The sequence below is a fragment of the Dromiciops gliroides genome, chromosome 1 (assembly GCF_019393635.1).
Source record: "Dromiciops gliroides isolate mDroGli1 chromosome 1, mDroGli1.pri, whole genome shotgun sequence".
In the NCBI taxonomy this organism is placed as follows: Eukaryota; Metazoa; Chordata; class Mammalia; order Microbiotheria; family Microbiotheriidae; genus Dromiciops; species Dromiciops gliroides.
This window is the reverse complement of record NC_057861.1, coordinates 79,675,691-79,695,798: the sequence shown is the minus strand read 5'-3', so window position 1 is coordinate 79,695,798 and position 20,108 is coordinate 79,675,691. Positions and strand designations below refer to the sequence as shown.

Below are 20,108 nucleotides of genomic sequence, written 5' to 3'. Positions count from 1 at the left end.
TACACAGAATCACAACATTTGAGAGTGGCCAGTCCACACAGGAAATGAATCCTCACAGGTGCTTGACATAAGGAAAAACTTTGCAAACATTAGAGCTGTCCGAAAGTGATCTTAGGAGATAGTGAGTTTCCCATTACTGAAAATGTTCCCATAGAGATTGGACAACAACTTGCGCAATGTTGTATTAGGGGTTCCTACTCAGCTATGGGCTAGACTAGATGAAGTTTCTTCTAATGCTGTGATTTTGTGATTCACACCTAGAGTACTGTGCTATTTCTAGAAGCTACATTCTAAGAAAGGTGTGGACAAGCTGGACTGTATCAAAAGGAGGGTAATCAGATAGTGAGCAAACTGTCAACTAGGGGATCAAAGTGTTGGTAGAAGTATAGATATTAAACTTAGAAAAGAGAAAACTTGGGGGGAATGTGATAGGTGGGAGAGTGATTAAGCTTGCTTTATTTGGCCCTGAAGAGAAAAACTAGTAATAATAACTGGCATCTATATAGTGCTTTAAGGTCTGCAAAGTACTTTATATATATATTAGTTCATTTGATCCTCATGACAACTCTAATGAGGCGGGTGCTGGGTTTGTTTGTTTTTTGGTGGGGCAATGAGGGTTAAGTGACTTGCCCAGGGTCTCACAGCTAGTAAGTGTCAAGTGTCTGAGGCTGGATTTGAACTTAGGTCCTCCTGAATCCGGGGTTGGTGCTTTATCCACTGCACCACCTAGCTGCCCCCTAGGTGGTTGCTACTGTTATTCTTATTTTTACAGATGAGGAAACTGAGACATAGAGACATAGAGAAGTGACTTGCCCAGGGCCGCACGAGTAGGAAATATGTAAGGCTTGATTTGAACTTAGATCTTGTGGACTCTAAGTCCTGTGCTCTATTAACTGTGCCACCTAGCAGCCTGGGATGCCAAAGGAAAGTTGCAAAGGAAAATTTAGGCTAAGCTGTTCCTACAGTGGGCGGCCTCCAAGAAGACCTCCCTAGAGATCTTCAAATGAAGGCTTGTCACAGAGCCTCTAGATTCTCACACTGAATTCTGTCCCAACTCTGAGAATCTGTGATTTTCTAAAGAAAAGGAGGAGTCTGGAGAAGCACTTGGTTGAGTGAGGGCCAGGATGGGGAGTAATGGTGACTAGAACCTAGATCTGGTGGTGGATCTCCAAAGCCAGGCCCCCAAAGAGAACCACCATGCTCTGGCCTCCAGTAGCATCAGGCTGACTGTAGATCAGGTAAAGTATCCAGTGATACAACATCCAAGTACCTCTAGACTGGCAGATGATGTGAGTCTAAGCTTCTATTAATTTAGCCTAACGTTTGCATGACTTTTGAGCCACTTCATACAGTTAGACTAACGCACACTGATACCCAAATACACTTTTCCTAAAGTGCGTGTACACTGTCTGGATGTACCACTCACTTCTTTGCTCAAGCAGCTCTAATGGCTCCCCAACACCTCTGGAATCAAATACAAACTCTCCATCCATCAGCCCTTCACACCCTGTCTCAAGCTGCTTACGCAGGGCTATTGCTTATGCTCTATACTAGACAACCTGGCCAATTTGCTAAACCCCAGAGATCAACGTGCTCTTATACAGGCAATCCCCCCAGACCCAGAATGCTCCCTTTCTTCTTTGGACTCCATGCTCCTCCAAAGACTCTTATTATCCAGTCATACTGACCTCCTTGCTATTGTCCATGCTCTGAATGCTCCCCTCTCTCAACTTCTAACTCTTAGGACTCCTTAGGTCACATGCAGCCTTCTCCAGGAGACCCTTCCTATTCCCCCCAGCTGCTAGAGGCAATTCCTACCACTGTTACCTTCTATCAACTCTGTATTTATTTTCTATGTTCTGATTATACATAAAACAGAATGTAAGCTCCAAAAGAACAGAAACCGGTTTTGGTTTTTGTGTGTGTGCACCTCTAGCTCCTAGGACAGTACCTGGTACATATGAAGCATTTAATAAATATTTGTTGATTAATATATCACATATATTAATGCCTGAGTTTCTACATCTGTAAAATGAAGATAACAGCTGTTGTTACATATGACTGTTCAATAGCTGTTGTTTCAAATAAGAAAATGCAAAAAAGTGTCTTGAAAACCTTAAAGTGCTATATGAGTGAGCTATCATTACACTTCTCCCTTCCAGTATTTGTACAACTGATTTTCTGAACTTCCTCTATACTGTATGTGTATGTTGCTTTTTTCCTTTTCTTTCTTTTCCTTCCTTCTCCTTCTCTCTCTCTCTGGCTAGAACACTGTGTAAAATCTATTAAGAGGAAATTTAGTATGAAAAAGATAGTCATACTTAAAAAAAAATCCATATCCCAAGTACAAGGTAAGAGAGGAAATAGTCACCAAAGTTTGTCTGAAAAAGATCCAGGAGTTTTAGGGGTCCGCCACCACTGTAAGTTAGCAGCTCTGTGTGGGTGGTGGTTCAAAGAATCTAGATGCAGAGTTTCTCGGGATGCATTCATTCACTCTGAGCTTTAGCCTTCCTGACATTGTTCTCACAGGGCCTCATCACTCTTGATGCTGTTAGTTACCTGCCTTGGCTTCCATCTTTTGTACATGTTCTCCTAAAATCTGGGCTTATCAGAAAACTCAGCATGCAGCCACATGAGCACCTTTTGTTTTGTATGGGAATCATTCACCACTGCATTAATGTAATTTTATTCCCTTGTGAGTCGACTTCCCTTTGGTATCTCAGGCCATGGGATCATCTTGACCTTTTTTCTGAACTTTCTGAAGTTTAAAATACACTGCATACCTCAGCTCACACCAGACTTTCCCTTTCTAGTCACAAGCAGCAGGATGACACAGCCACTTTCTCCCAACGTTTCTGTCCTTTCCAATTCATCAACCAGTTTCTCCTTGGGAAACAGATTAAGGTACAGAACAGCAGTGTACTTGGCTGACTCCTCTGCCTTGTGAAAGATGAATGTTCTGAGGGCCATTTCTTTGCCAAACAGTCCGAGTCTCCTGCATATTTTTCCTATCTTCTGAGAGCAAAAGATATTAAGACCATTTCATTCCCTTACTCTTTTAGTGTAGCTAAAGGTCACACGAACTTTTGGGGCATCCTTGTCATACTGTTGACTGATGAGTCAGATTTTTTTCATATGAACTGCTGTCCAGCTATTCGAGTTCATGTGAAGGTGGTAGCTACACAGTTCATGAAAAGCAGCATTGCATAGTGGGTGGAATATTGGACTTGGGGTCAGGAAGAGCTAAGTCCAAACCCAGCCTCCAAGAGTATGTATAAATTACTTAACCACTCTGGGCCACAGTTTCTGGCTTCTGACCTCTTCATTCCACTGAAACCGTCCTCTCCAAAGTTACCAATGATTTCTTAACTGCAAACCCAATGGTCACTTCCTAATCCTTATCCTTCTTGACCCCTGCAGCGTTTGACACTGTTAACTACTTCTCATTCCTGGTTCCTCTCAGCCTAGGTCTTGGCTGACTCTGTGTTCCCTTGTTTCTCTGCCTGCTGTCTGACTGCTCCTTCTCTTTTGCTGGCTTCATTCACATGTCCTCAGAAGGCTCTGCTATAAGCCCTCTTCCCTTCTCTCTCTAGACCTTGTCACTTGGTGATCTCATCACCACGCCTGAGTTCAATTATCATCTCTATTCAGATGACTCCCAGATCGATTCACCCAGCCCTCCTAATAGCCAGTCTCACATCACCAGCTGCCTGGTGGACATTTCAAACTGGAAGTCCCACTGGCATCTGAAACTCAACATGTCCAAAGAAGAACGCACCTTATGGACTTCCAAGCCCTCTTCTCTTCAGAACTTCTCTATTACTACTGATAGTACCACCATCCTTTTGGCCACCTAGGTTCCCAGCCTTTGTGTTATCCTTCCTTTCTCATTCATCCCACATATCCAATCAGCAGCCAGATCTTGTAATTTCTTTCTCTACAACATCTCTTGCATGCACCCCTTTCTCTCCATTCACACAGTTACCACTTAGCTCAGACCTTCATCTGGACTACCATCATAACTTCTAGGTTTTTTGTTTTGTTTTGTTTTTTTAATGCAGGGCAATGAGGGTTAAGTGACTTGCCCAGGGCCACACAGCTAGTAAGTGTCAAGTGTCTGAGGTTGGATTTGAACTCAGGTACTCCTAAATCCTGGGCTGGTGCTTTATCCACTGTGCCACCTAGCTGCCCCTCTACTATCATAACTTCTAATAGCATTCTCCCTGCCTCAAATATCTCCTCACCCCAATAAATCCTTAATTCAGTTGACAAAATGATTTTTCTATATAGGTATTACTATGTCACTACCCTGCTCAAAAAAGTCCAGTAGCTCCCTGTTACCTTCAGGATCAAATATCAAGTCTTTTGGCATTTAAATCTCTTCATGACCTGGTTCATTCCTATGTTTTCAACCATGTTACATTCAATATTGACTATACCCCTTACTCAGAAGTACAATAATTAAGGGTCAAAAAAGATAGCAGGGGAAAAAATCGAAGTCTATCTATCTGTTATCTCTTTGGCTACAACTGCACTGTGGTTCTAAAAAGTGATGGGCAGGCTGACAATGATACACCACCACTGAAAGCAGTACAGAGCTGGCTCAAACACCTACTCCTTCCCTATTAGGTATAGATGGAAGGTCTAATAGTCATCTCTGGTGAATCAACAGAGATTAATCTCAGCAGAGGTTCTCCTTCCCTTTGCTTGCTGCTAATACAAAATCAACCCTAAAATCATTGAATAAAGTAGGTATGGTAGAAATGGTTGTATTTGTAGCCCTGGTTCCTCAGGGACCTCTTTTATTCTTCCTCACCATTCTAAAGCTGATCTTAGAACCCTCAAGGCAGGAGAGATATGATAAAATACCAATTCTTTCCAAGCTTGAATGCCATTAACTCCTCAGTTAGCCAGAGGTTCCATTTTCCGGCTCTTGTGTGAGACCTGAGAAAGAAGCAATAAAGACCTCAGGTAACCCCCAAATGAGGTCATAAAAGCCACAAATGACTGCCTTTGCCCTCTCCTTCATCCAGGAAACTCTTATCCTGAATTGTAGGGGAAAGCCCAAGGCAGAAAGGGAAAGAGACCAGTAACAAGTAGGAAGATGAGTTCTTGTTATACACAGTTATGCTTGGTTCTCCCCTCCTCAACAGACCCCGATCTGCTGCCCTACTCATATCTAAGGTTCTTTGCTCTCTTGGTCAAAGCACGAACAAATTTCTCTAACCCTTAATAATATATATTATATATAAAAAATATAATATATAATATATTTCTATAGTGCTTTACAGTTTATAAATTGCTTTGTACAGACTATCTCACTTAATTCTCACAATATTCCTAGGAGTCAGGATGTGCAAGTATTATTATCCCCATTTTATTGATGAGGAAACTGAAGCTCCGAAGCAAAGTGATTTGCCCAAGGTCAGACAGCAATAGGTAGCCCAGATGAGACTCATGCCTGGTCTTATGACTCCAATCAGAAGTATGGAGACAGGAGACTCTTTTCACTGTACTAGGATGCTTTATATCACTCAGAGGGCAGCTGAGATGAACTTTGGCTTAGAAATGGCAGAGAAGGAACCAAACACCCAAGTACAGAAGTGCTAAGTGTTAAGGTCATGGTCAGAGTCCTCTCCCTATGGTACCTCCAGCTAGGCCACATGTAGGACTGATTGGTCCAGTCTGTGGCAAATCTCACTTCCACGGCAACCAGCCCTTCAGAAGTGGCTTCTGCTCTGTGATGAAGTGAGGTTCCTTTGTCTGTGGTTCTAGGTTTGGTCCCTTCTTCACTGGGGGTGCCCATCACCTTTGGAAGCAGTCCAATTGGCTCCAATCAGCCTCCTTCTAGCAGTCATAAGCAGACTGCCCATTTTATCTGCTACAAATTAATTTCCCCCTCTCTGGGCCTTATTTTATTATTGGGAAAATAAAGGGCTGGGATGGGGGGTGACTAAATGGTTTCTAGGAACCCTAAATCTATGGAATTTATGAATCCAGTTTCAAAGCTCACATTACCCATTAACTTCAGTTCATTAGCAGTACAGAAATAACTGATAGGTTCTAGGCTCAATGATTCCCACAGTTTGCCCTGGCTTAGGCTCTTTTTTTTTTTTTATTCCTTTTTCTTTTTTTGGTGGAGCAATGAGGGTTAAGTGACTTGCCCAGGATCACACAGCTAGTAAGTGTCAAGTGTCTGAGGCCGGATTTGAACTCAGGTCCTTCTGAATCCAGGGCCAGTGCTTTATCCACTGCACCAACTAGTGCCCCCCCCCTTAGGTTCTAAGTTCTGCTTCCTTAGGTCCTAGTTACTAAAAGTTTATAGTAGAAAATTACTTTATCTTTATATAATCAATAAATATTTTCTACCAAAAGAGTCCCTAAAATTAAGTCTATCAATTCTTAGACCACACACAATTATGACAGGCTAGAAGCACTGGATTTGGAGTAACAGGGCTGGGTTTTCGTATCTTAGCTTTGCTTCTTACAATCTGCACTACCACGGGCAAGTTCCTTCCCTTTTGTGGGCATCAGTTTCCTTCCTCGTTAGTTTGGATTTGAGAATCCTAACAATCAGAGCTGGAAAGGACCTTAAAGAAAATCTAGTCCAACCTTTTTTTTTTCTTTTTTTTGGTTTTTTGTTTTTGCGGGGCAATGGGGGTTAAGTGACTTGCCCAGGGTCACACAGCTAGTAAGTGTCAAGTGTCTGAGGCCGGATTTGAACTCAGGTCCTCCTGACTCCGGGGCCGGTGCTTTATCCACTGCGCCACCTAGCTGCCCCCCAACCTTTTTTCATAAATGAGGAAACTGAGGATCAAAAAGGACCAGAGCAAATGACTTGCTCATGATCCTACAGGATCTCTTAGGTCCCTTCTAGCTCCAAATCCTTTGATCTGATTTCTAAGCCTGCAGCGAGTTAGAAATTGAAAAATGGAAGGGGAAAGGTTACTCAAAGAAGGCACGTTGAAAGTAAAGACTGAGCAAGTGACAGAGAGATGGAAAACCTAACAGAAATAGACATAAGATCACTAAAAACCACAGTAGCTTGGGGCCTTCCAGTATTAGAATTAAAAGCCTCATGGACTTCAATAGCTTCTGAGGGCCTCCCCATTTTATAAGAGAGAACCAAAATTTGCCATTTCTAATGGCTACCTTGGGTTATCAAGCAAAGGTTAAGTTAATCCAGGTGTGTGGTTTCTATCACTAGTGGAAGATTAAATGGGGTTTGCATGTGAATACATGTGCTTCAGTTATCACAGTGTAGTCAAAGGAGCACTTGTTTGGAAATTCGGAGCCCTGGGGTGAATGGATGTTTGAAAGTATCACACGGTAAAGTCATGGTCCGATAAGGCTACTGGCACGGACTTCTATAAGCTAAGGGTATCTGTATTGGGAGGGAGGAACAGAAATCAAGTTTGAGGGGCAGCTAGATGGCACAGTGGATAAAGCACTGGCCTTGGATTCAGGAGGACCCGAGTTCAAATTCAGCTGCAGACACTTGACACTTATTAGCTGTGTTACCCTGGGAAAGTCACTTAACCCTCATTGCCCTGAAAAAAAAAAAAGGAAGAAGGAAGAAGAAGGAAGAAGAAGAAGAAGAAGAAGAAGAAGAAGAAGAAGAAGAAGAAGAAAGTTGGAGAGAAGGGTCTGTTCTGGGCTGGGAAAGGAGGACCACAGCTGGGTAGGGCCAGAGAGTACAGGAAGGTTTCTTTTGGCATGACCAAAAGCAAAGCACAGGCTGGAAAGAAGCAGAGGAGCAAAGAAAGATAAGACAGATCACAGGTGTGTGAGGGGTGGGGAGGGGAGTGGTGTCTGTTTCATTAGCAGACAGGAAAAAAATGAAGAAGCCCTTTATCGGCAAGTGGAGTTTACCACCAGAAGAGTTCTGAATTCAAAAGAAACTCAGGTCATTTGGCCTAACTTGTGCTTGGACAAGAATCCTTTCTGCACATCCTGAATAAGCTATTGGTTAGCCTCTACTTGAAGACCTCTAATGACGTCTATTTGTTGATGCTTAATTGTTTTTGTTGAAGCGATGGGGTACCTACCACTCCCAAGGAAGCTCATTCTCCTTTAGGAAAGCTTTTTCTTATGTCAAGTCCAATGCACCTCTTCACAACTTCCTCCTCTTGCTTCTACAAGCTCTCAATAATGGAAGTGAGCACTGCCTGTTCAGATGCCTTCTACTACCTAATACCCTCTGTCTCTCTGAAAACTGCTTGCAGAAGTCAGTATGCTTCCTGACTAAAAGGCCATCAGCCACCCCTTAAAAGTGGGGACAATAAGAAACTCATCCATCCATCTATCTCTCTGTCATCTATCTATCCAGTAATCTCTCTGCATCTACCTACCTTGTCATCCATCTTTCATATCTCTCTGTCTCTCTGTCTCTCTCTCTCACACACACACACACACACACACACACACACACACACACACACACACACACACACACACACACACACACACCCTCCCTATTTGGCAGAGAGATGAATACCAAGTAGTTACTCTCACTCAAGAAGAGAAAAAAAGCAACGAGAGGAGAGTGCTCTAGAGAACGGCTTGTGTGAAAGCTCTGTGAGAAGTTGGGTGTTGGAAGAAAATCCTTTTAACCCTTTTCAGAAAAATCACCATTCCTATCACAGATGATATTCTGCATTCGCACTTTACACTTTTTCTCTGTCCCAACATGGACATCACAGAATTTCAGAGCTGAAAGGCACCAGAGATGTCATCTAACTGAATCTCCCCCTAAACAAGAACCCCATCAACGATATACCCACAACCTTGGTGAGACTTGTGCATAGCACAATGACACATGTAACAGGAGCTCAGTTAATGTTTATTGGATTTCTCATATGGGTCCTTCCCATTCCGATAAGAGGTTCCCATCAGAATGGGAAGGGTCTTTGGGAATCATTAAGTCTAACTTCTTCATTTTACAGATGGGAAGCTGAGGTGCACAGAAGAGACAGGATTTGCCCAAGGTCAAGTGTGGGGACAAAGTATGAACAAAGTCTTTCTTTATGACGTAACTTTGTGACCTTCCCTTTTATATTCTTGGACCCATATCCATATCCAAGTATCTTAGTCCCTATCCATGTATATCTAGCTTATGGAGCTAACCCTGAAATTCCTGGGTCCTGGACCCAAGCCTAGAATAACAGATACCTTCTGTCTGGTATGGAAGATGGTAAAATTAGAGGAGTAGAGAAGGGAGGAGAGGGGCTGAACACTCCTGATGAGACCCTTCCTTCACATTTTACCTCTTTTTCAAAAAAGCAATTTCCTTCTCTCTCAGACCAGGGTCAGGGGATAAGGAAAAAAGTGACTTTATGCTGGTCTCACAGTGGGGATGAGGGCAGGAAAGGATAAAGAACAAGGTGATCCTTGAACTAACAGTGCCTGCCTGGTAAGAGTCACTGACCATTGCTGAGAGCTATGTTCCCAACTCCCTATTATCCAAGGAGAGAAATGCTGCATGCAGATAATCCAAACTAGCAGATGATCCATTCTAAAGTCATTCCCATGGGATTATGGGGTGCAACCCCGGGCAACATTTTTTTTAAAAGCAGCAGATTTACCCTCCTAATACTGCGTGGCTCAGGCTGGGGTTCCATTGAGTCTGCCTCCCCCAGGCCCACGTGGGCCGGGTGGTGAGAGCGTGCGGAACGGAGGCGGGGAGGCAACTTGGGCTCAAATGTTCGCCACGGATAACCTGCGAAGCAGATAACTGAGAGTCAACGGCCTCCTTGGCCCGTCCGCCTATCGAGGCCCACGGGTCAGCCGGCTCCCGGTCCAGTCTGCCAGGGCACTCACCGCGCCCCTTCCGGCTCTCGGCGCCTCCTTCTGTCCCACCCACAGTGACACAGATCCCTGTGATGCTATCTGTCCTACAGGGTGACACTGTAAAAGGCCTTCCTCCATCCCCCATGAAGTCCTTCCAGCTGGTCAAAAAGGCTCCCCCCAAACCCTTCTGATCTGTTTGTCCACCTACCGCCCTGGACCCCATCTCTGGGAAAGAAGCTCTTCCTTCTTCCTGAGGTGATGGGGCCTCAATAGACTATGCCTGTCAGCAGGGAACTAGGCCATACAGAATCCCAAGGCAAAGAGTGGTTCGTGATGGTTACATTTCAGGCACCCTGAAGGAAGTGTTTTGGGACAACTTTCATTATTACACACATTTCCCAGGAACGCCGGCTCTCCTACCCCCACCTTCCTGCATTTTCTCTAGTACTGGCTCATGAGCTACTGGATTTATTTTAAGGAGAATCCTACCCCCTTTCCACACCCATTTTCCCCACTAAAAAGAAGAAAGTGCCCTGGAAGCCAACTGATCAAGGCTTGACCCTCTTGGCTTTTTACTGAGGATGAGGGCACCTGAAGAGGGCCAGGAGAGGGTTCAAGTAACAGGAAAAAGAGAAGTCCCTATCCTCTAGCCAGATCTCTGAGCTCTTGTGGATACTCTCTAGGGTCACAGACAGATGAGAGGTAGCAAGTGGTTCAATGGATAGAAGCCTGACCTCTGTAGGCAGGTCCCTGTGGGACTCAGTTTCCCCATTTGCCAGATCCCTGTGCTCCACTCTCTTCCTGAGATGACAGCTCAAAGGCCTCCATGATGCTACAACTCACAGGGGTTCATACAATTTTAGAGCTGAAATGGACCTTAGAGAGACCATTTAGCCTAACCCCTTCAGTTTACAGAGGAGGAGACTGATGCCCAGAAAGGGGAGGTTACTTGTCTAGAGTCCCATAGTTTGTAAGCAGCAGCGTTGTGATTTGAACCCAATCCCTCTGAGTCTAAATCTAGTGCTCTTTTCACTGTACTACACAGCCGAGGCTCTGGTTACAGCAGTTCCTTCCTTCTCTCTCTAAAGGGAAAGGTGGTGCAAGCAGAAGTCAGGGTGTCTCCAGATAAACACCCTATCCTCCTTCAGCACTCCCCTACTGGCTTGCAGAGAGGAAGGGGCGGGTGTCATAAAACTACAGGATTTAGCACTGGATGAAACCTCAGAGATCATCTGGCTGAACGTCCTCATTTTACAGATGAGGTAACTGAGGCCCAAAGAGGTTAGAGGATGTGCCCGAGGTGGCAAGCAGCAGAGCCTGCCAGCTTCAAATTCTGTCTTCTTCCTATTGCACCACATTGCCAAGGCTTCATTATAGCAGTTCCCTTCTTTCCTCCTGAGAGAGGACCCTTGGGGAAGAGGGCCCCCATATCCACAGCAACAATGCTGGTCCCTCCCTGCATGCAAACAAGGTTCTGAACCCCCAGGAGGGAGGAAAAGGATCCCTGGGGGCTAGGCTGGGCCCCTCTTAGGATAAGACTTGGGGGCTCCAGCCTCATCCAGATGAAGGAAACTTGGGTATTGGGCCTTGGGTCCCATGAATAGATGGCCTTGCCTCCTCAGCAGGCCTAAAAGGACTCTAGGATCATAGGGTTTATAGCTGGAAGAGGCTTTTGAGATAATCAAGTCTAATCCCTTCATTTTACACAGTGGGAAACTGAGGCCCAGCAAGTGAAAGTACTGTGACCACGGTCCCAAGTGAATACTTGGAGGGTCTTCTGACCTCCAATTCTCTGGGCTAGGGACAGGGGGAGGAAGAGGGAGGTTTGGTGGCTATGAAGGGGAGGACAAGAAAATAAGCGGCAGAGCCTCCAAAAAGTTCACCCTCCAGAAGCAGAGGCTGTAAACAAACTAGAGGCAGCCGCCCCTCTGCCTGAATTTGCCAAAGTGAGTGTTTGAGCGTGCTCAGCGGAGCTGTTAAAAAAGGCTGTAGCGAGCATCTTCCATTAACGTTACGACCGTGAAATATGACAATAAAATGATAGCCGTATGGTCGCAAATTTGCAGCCCGCCGAGTTGCTCGGGGTTTATCGTCACTCAAACGTGCAGAGAGCTGTAAAATGTTTACAGAAAGGGTCGTTTGCGGCCATAAAATCCTCCTTTCTCTCCTAAACAAGGCTGAGTGGAGCCATTTACCAAGCCCCAAATGTTCATCGGGGGAGAGGGAAACATCTGTTCTCTCCAGGAGTTTTCAGTGATCTTCTCGAACAAATTAACTAAAATGGGTGCTTTCTAATTAAATTAGCCCTCGCCTGGAATGGCTGGCGTTGGTGCGGCTGGGTACGATTAGCGCATAGAGCACATGGGCGGCTTAATGGGAAGGTGAAATATGGAAACATTTGGTACCTGCTGTGCATGGCCCACCCATGCCCCTGCTGCCTGGTCTGGGGACCCAAGTAAGGAGGGACACACAAAGGAGAAAGCCTGGGCTCTTCCAGTCTCCTCCTGGTTCCCATTCGCTCCTGATGGGAAAGTCTTGCTCTCCTCCCATTCCCACTGCCTATAATCAGCCATACCAATCCAGGCCTCTTGGCCGCCATGAGAAGACACCCATTCCTTCCTTCCTCAGCTCCATTATTTGAGTGAAAGAATGCACACATGTACACCCCCCCTACATGTATACAGGCACACCCATGATGAGCACATATGATCCCTGCACAGATACGCCCACATACACACTCCCATCCAAAGTCCACTCTTGTGTTTTTTTGCCCCCGGGCTTCAAACAGTCTCCTCTGCCCTCCATCTCCACCTTAAAGGAAGGTCCCACCATTCTCAGGGGCCACACCTTCCATGAAGCCTTCCCTTATCTCCTGGTCCTCTCAAAGTTTTTCACAGCCCTTTGACTGGATCCCCTTTGCCCCTACCTTGTATCATACTTACTTGCATACATGTCACATCCTCCCTATTAGATTGTAAACTCCTGCAGGGCAGTGGCTGTGTCATTCTTCATCTTTCATAAGATCATAGGATTTAGCACGGGATTAAGACCTTAGAGATCATCTAGTCCAACCTCCTCATTTTGCAGATGAGGAAACTGAGGCCCAGAGAGGTGAAGTGACTTGCCCAAGGTCACACAGGAAATAAGTAGCAGTGCTGGGGCTCAAACCCAGGTCCAAATTCACCTTCCACTACATCATGCTGCACTTGATAAATATGTGCTAAACATAACGGAATTAATTCCCAAAGTGAGAAACCCTGATGGAGCATCCGGGCAGGGCTTGGGCCTAACCTCCCTCATAGGCCCTGGCCAGGTGGAAGGCTGCATTTTTTGACCAGAGAAGCCAAGCAGCATCAGAGCCAAAGGAGGTGGGCCACAGGGGCCTCTTAGATGCTGGGCTAGGACCCCTGGAGCTCTTCCAGGCGCCGGGCATCCAGAGCCTGCTCCTTGGGAACAGACTTCCAGAGACCTGGACGACTCAGCTGCTCTTCCAGGACCTTAGCAGGGCCATGCCTAGAGAAGTCCTGTTTCCTAGCTATATTCTCCTCCAGGGGGCTTTGTCTGAACCCAGCCCTGAAGTCTATGGGTATCAGCACAAAGTTCCTTTCCCCTCCTCCCAATTAACCACCCTTCTCAAATTCATGTCTGCATCACCCACTGACCTTCACGTCTATCCAAATACAAATACTAGAAATGAGGTCGTGCTTTCAGGGAGTCCCCAGTCTAAGGGGGAGACATAGCCCCTGCCCTCACGGAGCCCCCATCTAGAAGTTTTTCCTCTTTCTTAGGCCCCAACAACTCTTTGCGCCTCTCCCTTTTCATATCCTGTATTGTACTATTCTTGTTCAGTCATTCAGTCATGTCTGACTCTTTATGATATGACCCCATGGACCATAGCACACTAATACTGTCCATGGGACTTTCTTGGCAAAGATACTGGAGTAGTTTGCCATTTCCTTCTCCAGTGGATTAAGACAAACAGGTTAAGTGACTTGCCTAGGGTCACACAGCTAGTAAGTGTCTGAAGCCGTATTTGAACTCAGGTCTTCCTAACTCCAGGCCCAATGCTCTATCCACTGAGCCACCTAGCTTGTCCCCTGCTTTGTACTACAGTTTATGTTTAAATGTCTTTTCCCACTACTATAAGGTCCTTGAGGGCTAAGACTATACCTTATTAATTTGGGGGGGGGGGGGGCGCAATGAGGGTTAAGTGACTTGCCCAGGGTCACACAGCTAGTAAGTGTCAAGTGTCCTGGGTTTGAACTCAGGTCCTCCTGAATCCAGGGTCGGTGCTTTATCCACTGTACCACCTAGCTGCCTCCTACCTTATTAGCTTTTGCTTCTCTTTCAGAGTTTGGCACAAGGCCTAGCACACAGCAAGTATTACTAAGTGTTTGTCAAACGTCTGAATAAACGATCAAGAGGCCTTGCCAAGTTATGTATCTTTCTTTACTCTTTTCCCCCAACAGCTCTACCCTGGGCAGAGATTACTTACCTAAATAACCTAGCTCCTCTCAGGAGTCTCCTTCAGCCTTTTCAACCTTCCCACCTATCTCCCATTTTACACACAAAGGCCCTAAGACAAAGTCTGCTTAATTGAATGCAAAAGTGGGTGCTCTCCTACTTCCCTTGCTGAGGATTCTGTGGATCACAGGGGTTGGGAGGGTAATAAGCTCTTCCCTTTTGGAAGGACCCACAGGACAGGTTCTCTCTCTCTCTCTCTCTCTCTTCCTCTACCCTCTAGGTCCCTAAGAATAGGACTAAAAGCCTTGGAATACATTGGACAGGTAGATGTATGCAAGGGCTGAGAGGTAAGATATCGCCCCTATCTTTGCTTGGCCTGAGGGGTAAACGCAGACCTTCCCTATGACCAGGGAGCCCCTGTTCTGAGGAGGAGACAATACCTATTTGTGGGGAGCTCCTGACCAGAAGCATTCTCCCTCCTTTGAAGCTCTATAGTCCTGTGATAACTCCCATTGTACGACTTATCATACCCTTCCTTATGTTATGTTTATATCAGTTATCTGTCCCACTACTAGACTATAAGCTCCATGAGGGCAGGGCCATGACTTATCTAAACTCTGTCTCGATGAACATTAGGCATAGTATTCAGTGCACAGCAGGTGCTCATTAAATATCTGCTGCTGAAATCTGAGTCCCATACCCCAAGCCCTACCACCTACCACATTTCCTGCTGGTGGGCAAAAGCAGGGCATATCCCTCAGTCTTCAGTTAGGCAAATTCTCTCTTCCTTAAGGACTTTTGAGAAGTATGGAAGTTGTATTGAGGACAAAGTCAGAAAGGGCACATGGGAGAGGGAGGGACGCTACAGCTCAGGAAGGAGGGAATTCATGGTGGGGTTCCACACAGCAACCCTGGGTAGCCCCAGTCCTACCCGTCTCCTCTTTGGCTGGGCTCTTCCTCCGTGCTCGGGAAGCTGAGTGGCCCCGAGGGCTGGATGAAGACTGCAGAGAGATGTAGGAGGGCAGCTTGGGGAGGTTCCTGGAACCTGAAGCCTCCGCGGTCCCTTCATGTGGCTCCTCAGCATCCGATGATGCTGAAGAGGAAGATGCTGATGCTGATGCTGACGACAGGAGAGAAGAGGAGCTAGAGGCATTCTTGGCCTGTGACTTTGAAGATGTGTACTTCCTGGAGGAGAAAACAGTGCAGTGAGCAATGAGGGCAGGCCTGGGAAAGAGGGGGACAAGTGGAAGCGAGGGGAGTGTCCACACTGCCGTGTGGGTTCACAGAGCTCCTACTCCTACTCCTACCCCTAGATCCTTCTTTTCCTGCTTTCAAATGGCTTTGGGAAATCCCCTTATCCTTTTTTCTTTTAGGAAGAAAAGATTTAGAACTTGGAAGGACCCGTAATCCAACACCTCTCACTGTAGAGATAAGACTCAGGGAAGGACAAGGTCACAAAGACAGTAAGTGGCAGAGCCAGGAGTTGAATTCTGGACTTCTGGCCCCAAATGGTTGACTAGTTTCACTTTACCTTGATCTTGTGGTTTTGTGTTTCTCATTTGCTGTTGTTCTGTAGTATCTGACTCTGTGGCTGCATTTGGGGGTTTTTTTTGGCAAAGTTTGGTTTGCCATTTCTGTTTCCAGCTCATTTTACAGACGAGAAAATGGAGGCAAACAGGGTTAAGTGACTTGCCCAGGGTCACACAGCTAGTAAGTGTCTGAGGCCAGATTTGGACTCATCAAGAGGAGTCTTCCTGACTCCAGGCCCAGCACTCTAGTCACTGAGCCACCTAGCTGTCGCATTCCCCATCTCCAAATCATGACCTTTTCCCTAACCTCATCCTGAACTACACTGAACATGTCAAGACTGGGATAGGAATGTACTAAGCCTCCTTGTCCTCTCCAAGATGAAGCATAGTTGTTGCACAGATCACTGAAAATACTCTCAAAACTCTTTATGAAGAGTTTTCATGAAGACTAGAGTCTCTGTGATCGGTTGTGGCTGAAAAGCTTACTCCCCCTGAAGCCGAGCTGATGAACCTTTCAATGCTTTGCTAGGCTGGTACTGGGATGGTGGACACACACCATCATTAAGCCCACTCTGTAAGGCTTTTTAGTTCAGAAGACCCTGCCAGACTTTTTTGCTTTTGATGAGACAGCCTCTGAAGCCAGGCTCTCTCATCTACTGGGGGAAGACTGTCATGGAGGTATTTAGTATATAGTTATTAAATAAGCTGAATGAAGAAAATGGCAACTGAGTCAGAGTTTGAAGGATGGAGTCCTGGAGAGAAGACCCTGTATGCTTGGGGGAGTAGTGTGAACATTGGTTTGGAGATGAGAAAGCCCAATGCATCTTTGGGAAATGAAAAGTGCTCCAGTTTGGCTGGAGACAAATTAAAGTAGGTTTAAGGAAGCAACGGGATTTAAAGTTGGAAAGGCACTGTAGGTTAATAGCAGAGCCCTGAGGATAAGAAATGACGGGTTTTTATCTTGCAGGGCTTTTTTAGAGGAGGACCACCACCACCACGACCACCACCACTGTGTGCATGTGTATATTCCACACGCTAGTTTCCAAAGTGTTTTCTCATCCACTTTTACAACAGCTGTGTTGTTGGGGTGCAAGGCAGGGAGCATTGTCACATTATAAAGATGAGAAAACATATTCAGAGGAAGGAAGTGTGCCTGGATCATAGTATGTAGTAGGAAGGGGGATGTTTACAGTCATCACTTCAGGGTACAAGGGCGTGAAACCTACTTTCCTATTCCTTGCCCCAACTTGGTCCAGAGACAGTGAGCTGGCACAAGATTAGTGGGGAGGGGGGTTGGTTCCAAAATCTAGTACTTTCCAATTTCCAAGTCAGACCTGTTACCACAGGCCCAAGCAAAAACAGTAGTAAACACTAGGGATGAGGCGGTGAAGGCTCAAGAGTGTGCCAGTGTCCTTATGACTGGGCATTCATCAACAATGTCTCCTGGAGGAGCTTTGGAGTTGAATACCATCTATGTAACTGAATGATGTGACTGGGCAAGTGCCTTCTGGGTTACAGCTTCGTTCTTTATCAAATGGGAATGAATAGTCATCCCTGCCCTCTGCTCCCCTGGTAGAAGTGGTGTCTGAAATGTTATCTACTTCTGAGGAAGGGTGGGACAATGGACACATGACTGACCTTGGAGTGTCCAGCTCAAGGTCACTCCACCTCTCTGAACCTCAGGCTCCTCATTGAAAAATGATTACAGTGCTTACACTACCCTACCTCCTACAGGTAATGTAAGGCAAGCATACTGTAGTTCTTAACAAGTATAACTGTTATAATTTCTTCCACTAGAGTCAGTACTACTCTCTGAGGAAGAAAAAGGTGGAGGGACGGGGAGGAGGGGCTTGTGGGAGGGGATCCATCTCCAGCATGCTGACTGACCACCAGTGGCAAAGGACATTATAGACCAGAGAGGCAAAGTGACTTGCCCAAGTCAAACAGGCGGTTAAATGGCAGAGCCAAATTTGAACCCAAGTCTTTTGACTCCAAATCCAGCCCTCTTTCCATTGGCTCTAGGCTTTCCAGTTCTCTCATCTGTAAATGAGGGCTCAAAGGACTGGTCTCTTGGGTTCAGGAAATGGTGAGGAAGGCAATCTCAGGACAATGTGGGGAAGGGCAGCTAGGGAGAGAAAACCAGGAAAACTTCACTGGACTGCTTGAAGTATCTGCCCATCCACCTCCCCCAGGTATTCCTCCCTTGGTCACCAGGAGGATCTGGGCTCCATTCCCTCTGAACAAGCCTAAAGATCAGGCAAGGCCCTTAGCTGGTTGCTCTGTTATATATAAGGTTCAGGCAGCTCTATAGATTCAGACAGGGTTTGGGGATGGGATGTGGACCATGGCAGTCTGTCACATTCCAGTAATGGGAAGAAAGGCCAGCGAGTGCCTCCAAAGGTCAGAGAATCAGAGGATTTATATTAGTAAAGGATCTTAGATACAATTTAGTCCAATATACTAATTTTTACAAATGGAAAAACTGAGGCCCAAAGGGGAAAAATTTACCCATTTTGGAACTCTGCATAAATCAGATTTTTCCCATTTATTTATCAATTTTGCTGATCACCCCCCCTTCTTCCTCTCTTCTCCTTTTTTCTCATTTCTTTCTTTCTTTTTTATATTCTTTGTTGTAAGGGATGGCTCACTGACAAAAGAAGAGGTACTTAGGGGGAAATTTAGGCAACATAAAACCAAAAGATATCAATAAAATATATATATCAATAAAATATATATATTTATATATATATCAATAAAATATATATAAAAAAGTTTTATCGGGTTCATATAATTATAATTAATTAATTAATTATATAATAATATAATATAATAATTAATTATAATAAAAGTAGTAGCAGTAATAATAACTAGAATTTATAGAGTGCTTTGTTCGAAAAGCACTGTGCACGTTACCTCATTTGATTTAGTAAAGCTAAGAGATGGCAGAGTTGAAATTTGAATCTGGGTCTTGACATGCTGTCTTTTTGTTTAGTCTATGCTTCTACCATTCTCTAGTTGACAGGTGACAAAGTCAGGTCCCCAGACTCCTGAAGGCTGAAGCAGATATAACTGGGAAATGTTTAATAAACAAAATAAAAGTGATGTTGTTGTTCAGTCATTTAGTCATGTCCGACTCTTAGGGAATGACCCCATGGACCATACTGTTCATGGGGTTTTCTTGGCAAAGATACAGGAGTGGTTTGTCATTTTATTTTCCAGTGGATTAAAGCAAACAGAGGTTAAGCGACTTGCCAGAGTCACACAACTAGTAAGTGTCTGGGGCCAAATTTGAACTCAGGCCTTCCTGATTGCAGGTCCAGAGTTCTATTCCCTGAGCCACCTAGCTGCCTGACAAAATACAATACAACATAGATAATGCTCATTTGTGATTTTCTAAGTCAATCTTCATCCTTCAGAGAACCATTTCCATTTGAGTCTGACCACTGCTCTAACCTACCCTTAGCCTAGGAAATGCTCTGGGTAGCCAGAGGATGAGTAGGGTTACAATTCCCTGCTGGCAATCTTCACCAGTGGAATACTAAGCTCTGCCAGGAAGTTCTTCTGGATATCCAACCCAGAGTATATGATTCTGCCAATGACTTATTAAGTGATTCTAGGCAAATTCCTTTTCTACTTCTCTAGGCCATAGATCTGTCTCATCTGTAAAATGAGGGGTCTGTACTAGATAATAACTCAATTTCTGAAGTGACTTTAAAATTTACTAAATTTTTTTTAAAAATGAGGATCCTGTACACAGGGAGTTCAAGGATCGTTCTCATGATTTTACAGCTGATGCCATGTCTCGGAGGAAGTGTCTTACCTAGGGTTTTATTACAAAAAAGTGACAGAAACAAGATGGCCTTAAAGGCTCCTGATACTGGTTTTTAGTATTCAGACCTATGATTCACCCTCCCCCTGGGGGGCCGGTCACGGGCTTGAGGAGGGGGAGTGGGTTGGAACTGAGTCTGGGCTTTCCTTGGTTTGAGCACCGCTCCCATTGTCCCTTCCTTACCTGGGGCCAGCACTCCTCAATCTCCTCCACTTGGTGGGTGAGTCGTTGGTCTCAGGGGGCTGTGGAGGAGCAGAACGCCTGTTGAGGCGCTTTCTGGGTCGGTGGAGCAGCTGGCACTGTAGGCCTCTGGGGCAGCTCCCCTTTCGAGAGAAGTCTGGGCACAGGAGCATATGCTTTTTCTTGCACTGTGGAAAAGGATAGCAGAGACTAAGTCAGGGCCACGAGTGGGGGAAAGGGGTGAGGTAAGATAATGCTGAGGAAGCAGGGGGCAGCGGTCAGAGCTAGAGTCCACGTGTTTGAAGTGCTTGTGGACA

At 45.4% G+C, this 20,108-nt stretch overlaps 1 protein-coding gene across 4 annotated transcripts in view; it reads right to left on the bottom strand.

The window, feature by feature from the left end:
• Window positions 1-20,108, bottom strand: part of ZC3H3 (zinc finger CCCH-type containing 3) — a 589,081-nt gene that overhangs the window by 94,659 nt on the left and 474,314 nt on the right. For 3 of the 4 annotated variants that reach the window (XM_043966879.1, XM_043966869.1, XM_043966886.1), the window contains exons 10-11: window positions 19,795-19,979; window positions 15,185-15,438 (exon numbers count right to left, since the gene is read on the bottom strand). In XM_043966879.1, coding sequence (XP_043822814.1) covers window positions 15,185-15,438; window positions 19,795-19,979 — 439 coding nt within the window. Of the gene's footprint in view, window positions 1-9,584; window positions 9,719-15,184; window positions 15,439-19,794; window positions 19,980-20,108 lie in introns of all 4 variants that reach the window. The other variant, XM_043966895.1, reaches the window with a different exon arrangement.